The 13,035-nt window shown below is 42.8% G+C and overlaps 1 protein-coding gene across 1 annotated transcript in view; it reads right to left on the bottom strand.

Moving 5' to 3' along the window:
- Nucleotides 1–1,254: 1,254 nt before the first annotated feature.
- LOC117368616 (vomeronasal type-2 receptor 26-like) overlaps nucleotides 1,255–13,035 on the bottom strand; it is a 36,050-nt gene continuing 24,269 nt past the window's right edge. The window contains exons 5-6 of the mRNA XM_033962344.1: nucleotides 4,678–4,804; nucleotides 1,255–2,150 (exon numbers count right to left, since the gene is read on the bottom strand). Of these exons, the coding sequence (XP_033818235.1) occupies nucleotides 1,255–2,150; nucleotides 4,678–4,804 (1,023 nt within the window). The remainder of the gene's footprint in view (nucleotides 2,151–4,677; nucleotides 4,805–13,035) is intronic.

Below are 13,035 nucleotides of genomic sequence, written 5' to 3'. Positions count from 1 at the left end.
GGTTGGCTGGATAACTAGGCTCCTCCAATAGGAGAGCTTTAGACAATTAGGGTCCAAGGCATCCTTCCCTGTGCATCCTGGAATGGAATGGGCATGACCTAAGATTCTGATTGGCTGATCATGGCAGGGGTATTTTCACCCGATCAGCTGAGTTGGCAGTATTCCCCAAATATGCGGCTTCGGGGAGGCTTGCCGGTTCAACTGATTAGGAAAACCCTTGCCATGATCAGCTGATAGCAAGGGATCACTCCATCAGGCATGCGTGATTCTGTAAACGGCGCCGGTGACATGGGTGCTGGTTAGAGAATTGAGGGGTTAGGTGTCTTTCCATTAGGGTAGATGTGATTCTGTAGAGGATGCCAGTGTGCGATTCTCAGCCACTTCTTAGACATCCGCTGAGACCGGCGTCCTCTACAGAATCAGCCCCAATATGCCCGATTTGGTAAATAGCACCTAAATTAGTAGTCTCTACAAAAATGTACGCTGGCCACATGTCGATCACATTTAGGCACCATTAACAGAATCATGGCTATCGACACCTATGAAAAAACTTTGATGCCTCAAAATTGGCCAGCATTTTACTGGCCTACATTGTAGGTGTCTTATGTTCTTTAGTGAATCGCACCCAATGGCACTGAAGTCCTACTCTGCCCCCCTAACCACACCCACTTAGATGTAAGGTGCCATTAGGCATCCTGTTGTAGTCACATTACCGGTGCCTATGCTGATTAAAGTCAATTAAAACAATTAAGTTAGGCAGCGGAAGGGCACCTACCACCGTCAAACTTACGATTTATAAATTATTGCCCTATATTAGCGAGGTTGGAACTGGCTGAGTTCTGGGAGGAGAATGGGTGTGGTCTGTGCCCTACAGTTAGCTTAATTAACGTGTGTTGTCACTTAGGACAGTCAGCGTGGAGGCACTTAACCCTTAATTTCATCAACTTGGGCAGACTAGATAGGCAAGATGGTCTTTATCAGCCATCATTTTCTCTGTTTATGTTTCAAAATTAATAGTCTGTTAGACAGAAAAATGTCATATTGTTCTTATATTCCAACCCTTATTTTGTGTCATGAGATGTAATCTTTTAATCATGTGAATTTTTGCATATCTACATGTTCAAACATATTTCTATTTCTTATGAAATCAAATATAACAGTACAAGATGCTCCAATTCTTTTCTTTATTATTGGTTTTATTGTTCTCCATTTAAAAGAAAATGTTACTACTATCATTTCTCGGCCTTTAAGCCATTATGTTTTTGTTAGGTACTTCTTGCTGTTCCTCTCAGGCCTCAGCAGAATGATGTAGCATTTAGGGAAAAAGATACAACCCAACAATCCAGCGCTGGAGGCCAGAATAGCAAATATCTCCACTGCCACCATGTACTTGCCCTTGGTGCTCAGGTATGTTGGGATGAAGGAGATCCAGACGCTACAGAAGACCAGCATGCTGAAGGTGATGTACTTGGCCTCACTGAAACTGTCGGGTAAATTTCTTGCTAGGAAAGCTATGATGAAGCTGACACCAGCCAGAAATCCCAGGTAACCCAGAACACAGTAAAATGCAGCTACTGACCCTTCATTGCATTCAATTAGTATTATCCCAATTTCTGATCTCATATTAAGATATACAAATGGTGGAGCAATGAACAACCAGGCAAGACACAGAACTGTTTGAATAAGGGAGCAAGAAAGGACGATAGAGTTAGAGACCCTGGAACCCATCCATTTCCGGAGCTTGCTTCCAGGCTTGGTGGCATGAAAGGCCATGACCACAGTGATGGTTTTTGCTAGTATGGAGGACAGAGTGATGGAGAAAGTAATCCCAAATGTGGTCTGTCTGAGAATGCAGGTAACGTCCTCAGGATGCCCAATGAATGCTAATGAGCAGAAGAAGCAGAGCATGAGGGAGATGAGGAAAATGTAACTGAGGTCTCGATTGTTGGCTCTCACTATAGGAGTATCTCGGTAATAAATAAAGATTACCAGGATGACAGCAGTGACCAGAAAGAAGAAAAGGATGATTGACGTCAAAGCTATCCCTAGAGGCTCTTCATAAGACAGGAATGTTCTCACTTTTGGGATACAGGCATTTCTTTTCTGATTGGGCCATTGATCCTCTGGGCATGTTGTACAGGTATCCATATCTAAGAAAGAGAAGATTATTGTTTGATCATTTCAAAAATATCATGGAATCTGTTTGCTAAAGTGAATTGAAATAGCATAAATAGCCCTGAATTCAAAGTGTTACTTCAAGGGTGGAAATGTCTCAAAAATTTAGATTCATTTCAATTCATTTAAGGCTGTAACCGTAAAAATTTTTCTCTTCACCAAAGTTAATTTTGCCAATTACAGCCATAAATGAATTGAAATGAATCTAAATTTTTGAGACATTTCCACCCTTGAAGTAACGATTTTTTGGTTCCCTGATGCAGGATCGAAACGGGCCACGTCAGAACTTGGCATTAAAGATAAGTTTGCCTTTTGAATATATTTTTTGAACAACTTCTGAGTAACGATAGTATGAGAGAGTAAAAACCTGTCAGCAGACAGCAGCACAAAGACTTTTCAATATCAACTAAATATCTTGAATATGCGATAATTGGGTGGTGAGGTGATAGTTTTGGAATCCACCCTTGTTTTCACCTCCGTGTCTCTGAGCACTGTTTTCTTTATAAGTTGATATGACTTCTAAGAAATATCATTGAATATATGCAAGTGAATTTGCATCATATTTGATAAAGGAATGGATGCCTTGACCTCTGGGAAAGCGGTATATCAAGTTTTTCAATAAACAATAAAGATAGATGTTTTTCTTGCTGCACCGTACAAATCGTTATTTTCAAAACACATTTTGTAGAGGGTTTTCTAAGCTGCTCATCTGCAGTGTATCTAAAGCTCAAGGCGGCATGTTGGAGGTGTGACTAGGGTGGGCTTATGTTTTGGATGATTTCTTTTGCAATAATGAAACATTGTAGAAAACACCCAGGGCACTAACTATATTGTAACTCTATTACAGAAGCTCATGTATTGTAGCACCATTAAGAAGCTCATGTAAACCACTCTGAATTGACTCCCAAGTCATTAGTAGTGGTATAGAAGCTTTCAGTAAACACAAACATAAACTATTTGGACATTTCAGGCTTTCTGAGAGGATAGAAAGAGGGAAGAGGACATTCTCTTTCTGAGAGGAGAAGAGTAGACCACATATCTATGGGTAATTATTTTGCTCTGGGCTTTGATAGGTTTGGGTAGGGTTACCAGATGGCTGGATTTCCCTAGACATGTCCTCTTTTTGAGGACTCGTTCAGGTGTCTGAGTGGCTTTTAAATTTTAGAACTTTTGTCTAGGGAAAACGAACATCTAGTGACCCTATACTCGCATGCCTATCTGGAGTCCTCCTCGACCTCTCACCCCCCTGCACACATATTTGGAGTCCTCTTCCCTTCTCTCAGGGCAGGATTAATGAATAGGCCCAGTAGGCACGTGCCTAGAGCCCGAAACAGTCAGGGGACCCGCTAAAGGATGACTTACCAATATGCCAATTTTTTTTTCAGACGGCAATGGGCTCCCCCTCCACGGCAATGGACCCCACCCAACAACAATGACAACACCCCTCTCCCCCCGGCATCAACAGATAGCAACGCAGCCTTCCATCAGCATCAAAGGCAACGCGGCCAACGCAGCTCCAAGAAGGTCTCGCAATGACTGCGTCTGCCAGTCCATCCCCCTCCTACATTACTTACTTCTTCCAGCAGATGCAATCATCGCGGGATCTTCATGGAGCTAAGCTGGCCGCGTTGCCGTTGATGCCGGCAGAAGGCAACGTTGCTGTCTGTTGATGCTGGGGGGGCCCGTTGCCGTTGCTGGTGGGGGCATTTCCATGGGGGCTGTGTGAAAAGGGCGGTGGAGGGAGAGAAAGGGGGCAGATGCTGATGGAATTGGTATGCAGGGAAAGGGGAAAACATAAGGGGAAAGGATACTGAATTGATTTAGGTTAGAGGGAAAGAAAGGGGGAAGATGCTGATGGAATTGGTGTGCAGGGAAAGGGGGAATGATACTGGATGGAATTGGGTTGGCGGGAAAGAAAGGGGGCAGATGCTGATGGAAGTAGGGGGAAGGGAAAGAGAGAGTGAAATGCCAGACCATGGGTGTATGGGTGTGGGAGAGGGAAGGGAAGAAGAGGAGAGAGATGCCAGACCATTGGAGGAGGGAATGGAAGAAGATGGATGCCAGACCAATGGGAGTGAAGGGAAAGATGGAAGGGGGAGGCATACAGTTTATGGAAGTGGCACAGAAGATGAAAGGAAGAGAGTGACAAGAAGATGAAAAGAGCAGAAACCAGAGAAGACAAAAGTAGAAAAAAAATTTCTATTTATTTATTTTTTTGCTTTAGGGGACATGGGCTGGGCGGGGCAGGGGCCCAGTGTACTTGTGTGCCTAGGGACCCTCGAAGAATTAATCCTGCCCTGCCTAGACTGAAGGTTACCTAATAATATTTACAATGTAAAGATATAGAGGGAAGTGGGTGAGCCAGTTGACTGGAAATGAGGAATGTGGAATAATCAATCGCTCTTCCTAGGGATTGGATTCCCTGTATAATTTCACAGAATAAAGACCTTAATGAGTAACCCATATCTATGTTCATCCCATGTGTTTCATGATATCGCACACCAGTTTGGTTGGAGACTTCTCCCTCTGCACACGGAATACAGTCATAGCAGCAAACGAGCTCTCCTTCCCTGTGTAATATCCTGTAACCAGGATGGCATCTTGGGCTGCATCTGGGCTGTGGTGGTGTCTGAGGATTAAGAAAACAAGTTTTGTAACTTCATATGACACTTTGGGGTTGTTTCTAAAATGCAATGCTCCTTTCCTGATGACCATTTTCTTTGAATACCTGAAACGGATATTTGAAGATAATTTTTTTAAATGGCTTGACTATGTGGAACAGCATTTTCCATGCTTAGAAATTGTCTTGTAAAATTGCCCTAGTGTTTTCATGAATAAAAGAAGATGCTTGGCAAAAATTATTGAAAATATATCCAAAGGGCGCAGTATTCAAAATGTTGAGGCTTCTTACATTGTACTGAATGGGTCAGAAGGGGGACAGAGGTTACGGGGATGGGTGGGAACAGAGGCTGAGCTCACAGGGACAGAGCGCATGGGCAGGGACATACTTTGTCCTTGTGTCATTCTCTACTGCTCATCACATGTAAGTACCTTGATGGTGATAATTTTATTAAACAGGATATAAGGGGGGCCATAACCCAATATGTATGAGACACCCCTTGCTTGAGAAACCTGAAAGGAACTAAGATATATATAGATCTTATATAAATATATAAAGATGAAGCTGAAGGATAAAAAAGCTTCAGAGTTACAGTAACTATAATATTACATTACATTACATTACTGATTTTTATTCTGCCATTCATTACCTTGCGGTTCAAAGCAGATTACAGAAGAGGATTTCTGGACATGTCCAGAGGTGTAACAGAGTAGAGTGAATTGCTTCAAAGGATTGAAATGTTTCATAGGTGTTAGTTAGTCTTCATGGATTTCTTGAATAGCAGGAATTTTATTTCTTTTCTGAAAGTTTTGTAGTCTGGGGTCACGATTAGTAGATTGGAGAGTTAGTGGTCTAGCTTTGCTGCCTGTGTGGCTAGAATGCCATCATATAGTTTTTTCCGTTTGATGTCTCTGATTGGAGGCTATGTGAATGGTGTCTGGTTCTCCTGTGTCTGATTGTGGTAGTTTGGATTAGGCGGTTGTTCAAGTAGGCTGGGCTGTCACCATTTATGGATTTAAATAATATACAGTAGAATTTAAATAGTATTCTTGCTTGAATTGGGAGCCAGTGTGAGTCGAGGTATGCCTCGGTGATGTGGTCGTGTTTTCTTAGTGAACAGATTAGTCTCAGGGCTGTGTTTTGTACTGTTTGTAGATGTTTTATCATTGTTGCAGGGCAGGGGAGATAAAGGATGTTGCAGTAGTCAAGGAGACCTAGGATTAGGAACTGGACCATGAGCTGGAATTGTTTTCTGTCGAAGAATTTTTGAACTTGCCTTAGGTTTCTCATGACCGCAAATGATTTCTGTATTGTTTTGTTGATTTGTGGTTGCATAGTGCAGCATCTGTCTATCGTCATTCCCAGAAGTTTTAGAGTGGGTTGAATTGGGTATGTGATTCAGTTTATTACTAAGTTTGTTATGGTTGGGGTTTTATTTTTTTCGAGAAGTATGAATTTTGTTTTGTCTGGGTTCAGTTGTAGTTTGTGGTCTTTCATCTATGTTGCCACTGTTTCTAGAGTTCTGTTTAGTGTGTCTGTCATGGTGGGTGCTGGCTGATCAAAAGGAAGGAGAATGGTGATGTCGTCTGCATAGCTATAGGAGGTTAAGCCTATTTTGTCTAGGCAGGTGCCAAGGAATGCAATGTAGAGATTGAAGAGTGTTGGGGATAATGGTGATCCATGGGGTACGCCACAGGGGTTGGACCATGGTTTCTGATTTTTTTTGTTTGTCTTTACTCTGTAGGTCCTGGATTATATGAATCCTTGAAACCATGTGTGTACTTTGCCTATGATTCCTATTGTATCTAGTATTTGTAGCAGGATGTCGTGGTCTACCAGGTCAAATGCTGCGGTGAGATCTAGTTGAATAGTCAGCATTTTTTTGCCTGTGCTGAGGTGTTGTCTAGATGTGTCCAGAAGGGAACCTAGTAGTATCTCAGTGCAGAAGTTGGTTCTGAATCCAGACTGTGTAGGGTGGAGCAAATTGTGGTTTTCTAGGTAGCTGGTGAGGAGTTTAGTTGCAAGGCCTTCCATTAGCTTGACATATAGTGGAATTGAGGCTATGGGTCTTGTGACAAACCCAAGTCCATTTTGGATTTTGTTTATGACAAACCCAAGTCCGGTCCGGGTTTTGCCACAGGGATAAGGAGGAAATACACTATACCCCTATGCAAGAGAGCTGACCAAGTAGAATCACATACTACAGAGTTAGCTGACTACTGTTCAGGCATTGAAGAGGAGTCAGAAGAGGCAGGGAAGGAAAAGTTGAAGCAGGAAATCTGCGCACAGGCTAAACCGGTCCCTAAGCCTGCTAGGAGATTACTACCTTTCCAGCAGCTTATACATACAAGAGTCAAGGCTGGAAAGGAACCTGCACTTAGCCAGATGGAACAAGCCTGTATGTGGGAGGCCCTTCCCCCACCTAGTCTGAGGGGGAGTGTCTTTCCACAGCTTAAAACGAGGCAGTGCAGAACACTAGGGGGGCAAGCAGAGTGGAGGCAAACAGGAGAGAGTAAACCTGGAGAGAGCCAGCTATTCTCTCTTCACCCGGTGGAGTATGGAGGTACAGACTGGCAGATGGTGGATGTAGAGGCTTGCTTCTGCCTCTGATAGTTGGGAAGGAACCCCCAGGGGAAGCCATGGATATACAAGAGAGTCTGGTAGGAACAGCGGTTTTTCCCATGGACATTGAAATGCAATGAGAGATATGTGTAGTGCCTTTGCCCACAATCTCTGAGCCTCCAGAGAAGCCAGAGTTTTGTTTTGAAGGAGATTTATATATCTCTCCGTTTATAGTGAACTTTAAGTTTGAGCCTGACAGCTTTATTTTGAGGCTAACAAATGTTTGGAAGCATTTTCCTGCTAGCTGCTAGGCTGAGCCAGGCACGTTCCTCCCCCACAGCTGTGCATAATTAATCACAGTAACGTCTCAACAGGGAGATGTGCTGAGAGCCCTGCACATTCTCAGAGCCAAGGCTATCCAAAAGATAACTTCTCTACCGACTTGGTTGTGCTAAGGGTGCCTTATAAAACCTGTGCATGTGAGGGTTATGCCTCTTTACAAAACAACAGTGTGTTTGGGGAAATGTTGAGCTGGAGATAAACCAGGTGAAATGTTTGCCTGTTTTTTTGTTGCTTGAAGTTTGTTTTCCTTCCCTGGGCTTTACATGCCCATGAACTGGCACAGCTGCTGAAGCACAAGCAGCTTAGTAAATGTTCCAGAAAGGATGTGCTTAAACTACCTGCTCTGGTGAAGAGGACTTTGTAGCAGAATATTGAGAAAATCCAGAGGCAGGGGACTGAATGTTAAGGCTGTACTTACTCAAAACCTGGACACTGGATTAGAGGGTTTTGCCTTTTGAGTGAGAAGCTTGTGTTTGCCAAAAGTGAATGATTATTTGTTTTGAAACTTTGTTATAAGGCATTCTGACTTGGACTCTTCCCTTGCATGCCCTTATTAGGCTGATAAGAAGCCAGATAAAGTCCTGAAGGGTCCCTTGGTGGTAATGGACACGCCAGGCCAGAGAACTTTGTCACGATCCCGGGTCTCGCAGCGCAGCTCAAGAGTGCGGGTGTGAAAGTCTGTAGTTGTATGGTTGATCTGTTGCTCCTTTTGGATCTTTTAAGATCGGGGTGACGATGATTTCAGAGAGGTCTTGTGGGAAAAGGCAATCTGTGAGCATGGTTTGTATCCATTGCATGAGGAGAGTGCAGAATTTTAGGATGGAGGTTCTTAATAGGTATGGAGGGCATTGGTTGAGGTCGCAAGGTGCGTGGCTGTATTTTTTATAGAGTTTGTTAAGGTTAGACCATTGTATTGTGGAGAAGTGGGACCAAGTTCTATCTGCTATAGCTGATTTTTTTCTGTGGGGGGCATTGTGATCTCTTCTAGGTAAGTTTGGGGTTCCTGCGGTTTATCCTAACAGTTGTAATTTTGTTTTTAAAGTATTCAGCTAAAAGGGTGGCTAAAGGTGGAGGGTTGTCGTTTTGGGCTAGGTAGGGTTGGTGTCTGTGAATTCTTTTAGTAATTGGAATAGTTTTTTTGTGTCTTGGGCTTCCATGCCTATTTGGTTTGTTTAGTATGTCTTTCTTTTTTCTTGTACATAAGAACATAAGTATTGCCCCTGTCGGGTCAGACCAGAGGTCCATCGTGCCCGACAGTCCGCTCACGCAGCGGCCCCTCAGGTCCATGACCTGATAGTGCTCATAACCTAAAACTCTCATACTCTTTTCTCTTAATGTCCTGAACAGTAACCCTCTATCTGTACCCTGCAATCCCCTTTGCTTCCAGGAAGTCATCCAGTCCCTTTTGGAACCCCAGTATTGTACTCTGTCCTATCACCTCACTTGGAAGCGCGTTCCAGATGTCTACCACCCTCTGAGTGAAGAAGAACTTTCTTGCATTCGTTTTGAATCTGTCCCCTCTCAGTTTTTCTGAATGACCTCTTGTTTTTGTTGTCCCCGCTAGTCTAAGAATCTGCCCCTTCTACCTTCTCTATGCCTTTCATGATTTTATAAGTCTCTATCATGTCTCCTCTCAGTCTCCGCTTTTCCAGGGTAAAGAGCTCCAGTTTGTCTAACCTTTCGGCATATGAAAGGTTCTCCATTTCCTTTATCATCCTTGTTTCTCTCCTCTGGACCCTCTCAAGTATCGCCATGTAGTTTTAGTTTGTATTGTTGGTTTAGTTTTTTCCATGTTGCTCTTGTGTGTTCTTGGATACTTTTTCTCCATTTTCTTTCTAGTAGTCTGCATTGTTTTTTGAGTAGGAGTAGTTCGTTGTCGAACCATTTGTCTGATCATCTGCTGATTCTGTTTTTTGTTTGTATTAGAGCTAGCTCATCTAGAGTAGTTGTACTTATATTGCACCATTGTGAGATGAAGTCTTTGGGGTCACATTCTTGGATTGTAGCATCTGTTTTATTCCAGAATTTGGAGGGGTCGATATTTGTAGGTTAAGCTTTGGGATTTTGGTTTGGTTTTGCCTTTGGCCTAGTTGATGTTTAAGGTAATGGTCTGAACAGATGGATCTGGACCATTTTCCATTTGAAGTTTCAATCTCTGGTAGAATGGGTTGTTGGGTCATGAAGGCTGCAATGTCTAGTTGGTGACCTTTCTTGTGTGTGGTTTGTGGGTCTATGATCTTGTAGGTTAAGGCTTCAAGGTAAGATAGTAGGTTTTCTACTTGCTTAGAGGTATGGTCTTCGAGATGGAAGTTTAGATCTCCTAGGATTAGGTTGTAAGTTGCCGTTAGTGAATTTCGGTATATAAAATCTTCGAATTTTGGTCTTGCTGTGTTCCAATTCCCTGGTGTTATAAAGCAGAGCATGCAGGTTATGGATCCTTTTAGTGTGGTTCATGAAAGTTGGCAGGCTAGTAGATCCATGTATAAGGTGGACGTTTTGTCTAGTATGTTTAAGTTTAGGGAGTTTCTGACTAAGATGACTAGATCTCCTCCTCTTTTTTTCCATGCAGACCATTGTTATTTTGTATCCCTTCGGGCAAACTTCCGTTATCCTGGGGTCCGAGTCTGAGGTTAGCCAGGTTTCAGTGAGGAAGAGGCAGTCTAGATTTTTTGTTTTTATCCAGTCTTTTATGTGTTCTGTCTTTCGGCCTAGAGCTCTGATGTTTAAGTAGGCACATGTTAGTGTGGTGTATTCTGGTTGCACACTATATGTTGCTTTTGGGTAGACAAGTGTTCTTGGTTGGGGGTATGGTTTAGTCCTGGGAGGGTTTGTTGGTCTTCTCCTCCATGTTGGTGTGATGATGTGGTGTATGCAGGTCTGGGAGTTTATGTTTCTGTCTGTAATGGTTTTCCTGGTTGGGTGGTGAATTCTATTTGTAGTTGAAATAATTGGTATTGGGGAGCTGTTGTTTGCTGCAGCCTTCCAGTTGGTTAGGAGCAAGATGATCAGTAGGATAGTTTGGTTAGCAAATGTTAAAATTTTAAAATAGATGTATGGTACAGCTGCTATTTCCTGTCAGATTCCAGCAAGATTGGGAAATAGATGAGTCCTAGCAAAGTCAGCATGCCCTAAATGAGCTTGTTGTTACCCCCTCTATTGCTAACAGGGGTGAAACCAATAGCATGTGATAACGGGAAAATTAACTAATAGAATATTGCTGGAGTATGCAGTTTCTCATTGGATCTTTAGTGTACAGTACTCCCCTGAAATTCACAGCGGTTCTGTTCTAGGAACACCCACGAATTTAAAAAATCCACGAATACGGTTTTTAGGAGAGGGCAGCTGGAGAGGCAGGAAAGGGCAGCCGGAACGCCAGCGAGTGAAGGAAATGTTCCAACTGCCTCTTCCTATACTAAAGTCAGGCATCACCAATCAAGAGCTGGCTTGACACGCAGTTCCTAATTGGTAAGGCCTGACTTTAGTACAGGAAGAGGCAGTTGGAGCATACAGGGAGTGATTTCCTTCATTCGCTGGCGCTCTTGCTGCCCTTTCCTGCCTCTCCAGCTGCCCTCTCCTGCCTCCCCTGCCCGGTCATTCGCGGTCAGAAAATACCGCAAATGACCGGGACCGCGAATGAGCGGGGAAGGAGCACCGTATAACAATTTTTTATGATTTTCAAATATAATACAAACATATACACAGGGCATGGCCCCAAACAGGATCAAGTCTTATACAGAACTGGAACAGTAGTCAAGAATAAACAGCATAACCCTCCACCCCCCATCCAGAGCAAGGAGCATCCTCTAGAGGGTGAAACAATAAACTAAAACAACATCCAGAGAATGGACCATAGCCCACAGAGTTGAGAGCTGAATCCCCCCAAATCAGAAGACACAGTGATACACTGCAACAGCCAATCCAATATGAAAAAAGGAAAACCAACATCTCAATGACCCGTACTAAATTCCTCCTACCCCCAACCCATCCAAGCCTATTCCAAAGCGTTCCCTCTTATCATTGGATCTTAATGAAGCAATTGCAATTTAATTGGAAGATGTACCAACTATGTATGTTTAATAATTAATTATTTGATGATGTCATAACCCCAATAAAATGACCAGTTTAGTAGGACACCAAGAACTCCCAAGGCCTTGAATGTTTAAACTATACTTTTGTGTTTGGTAGTTTGGTTTTTTTTTTCCCTTGGCCTCCTCCAGAGATGGAAGAAAGAGCTGAAGGGGTGCATAACCTGTTCATGTAATCATTCAGAGCAAACAACCTCACTGCTGCTGCTGCTGCTGCCGCCACCACAAGACAGCTCTCATTTTAAGGATCCTCTTCAGCACTGCTGTGCTTCCTTCTGCCTGCCACCAGACTGTGCTGTCCCAACCAAATTGATATAGGGGATGAGTATTACTACCTGATTTTCTGACATACCACAAGGCTTTTATTCTACAACAATCTAGCCAATGGTTTTCATTGTCCTCTGACTATTGTCCTCTCTGGCTACAGTTGGAACACTCCCTCTGTATTTTCTCTCCGTCGCTAATTGCACTGATGACATCCCACCCAAACTCCACGAGAACAACCATATTATCTCCCAATCTGTTTCTTGTCTACTTGAACTAGATAAACTACTTGAAATTTCTATTTGTATCTCTTCTTTAACTTCACTATGGTTCTATCCGCATTTCTTAATTGACAAAGCACCAATTTTTTGGTCTTCTTAGGCTAAATTGGGGATATGGTCCCTCAAAGACATTTGTAAGCCAGCCTTACAATTGCTAACATTTGCAGAACTAAGTAGCAAATTTGCTCTACCGGCTTCGGCTTTTTATCAGTGGTTACAACTAACTAGTGTAATCACTAAATCAAAAATTTTACAATCAGTTGCTCTTTTACAATCAGAACCCCTTCTTTGCTCTCACACTGTTCCCTGTTTATACAACAGGTCATGTTGCATCTCGAATGTATAAATTACTTGTCATCCCTTATACGAAAACTGACATCTCACTACGTAAAAGCTGGGAACTTGATGTAGGACACCCAATATCAGACAGGCAATGGACGACTCTTTGGTCTACAGTCATCAGAACAGTTTCCTCTGCAAACTCAACCCAATCAATGTTTTTCTTACATCATAGAATGAATTGGACGCCCCAAAAGCTACATATTGCCGGTCTCCTTCCATCAAATAGATGTTGAAATTGTAAATCTCTCCCTGGCACATTGCTTCATATGTTGTATGAATGTCCTCTACTTCAATCCTTCTGGTTGGACATATGGTCTCATCTCAGTTGGATTTTTAACATCCAAGCTGCTTTTTCTCCTTCAAT

Source organism: Geotrypetes seraphini, chromosome 10, assembly GCF_902459505.1.
Source record: "Geotrypetes seraphini chromosome 10, aGeoSer1.1, whole genome shotgun sequence".
Taxonomy (NCBI): Eukaryota; Metazoa; Chordata; class Amphibia; order Gymnophiona; family Dermophiidae; genus Geotrypetes; species Geotrypetes seraphini.
The sequence above is the reverse complement of the archived record's forward strand: the minus strand, read 5'-3'. Positions and strand labels throughout refer to the sequence as shown.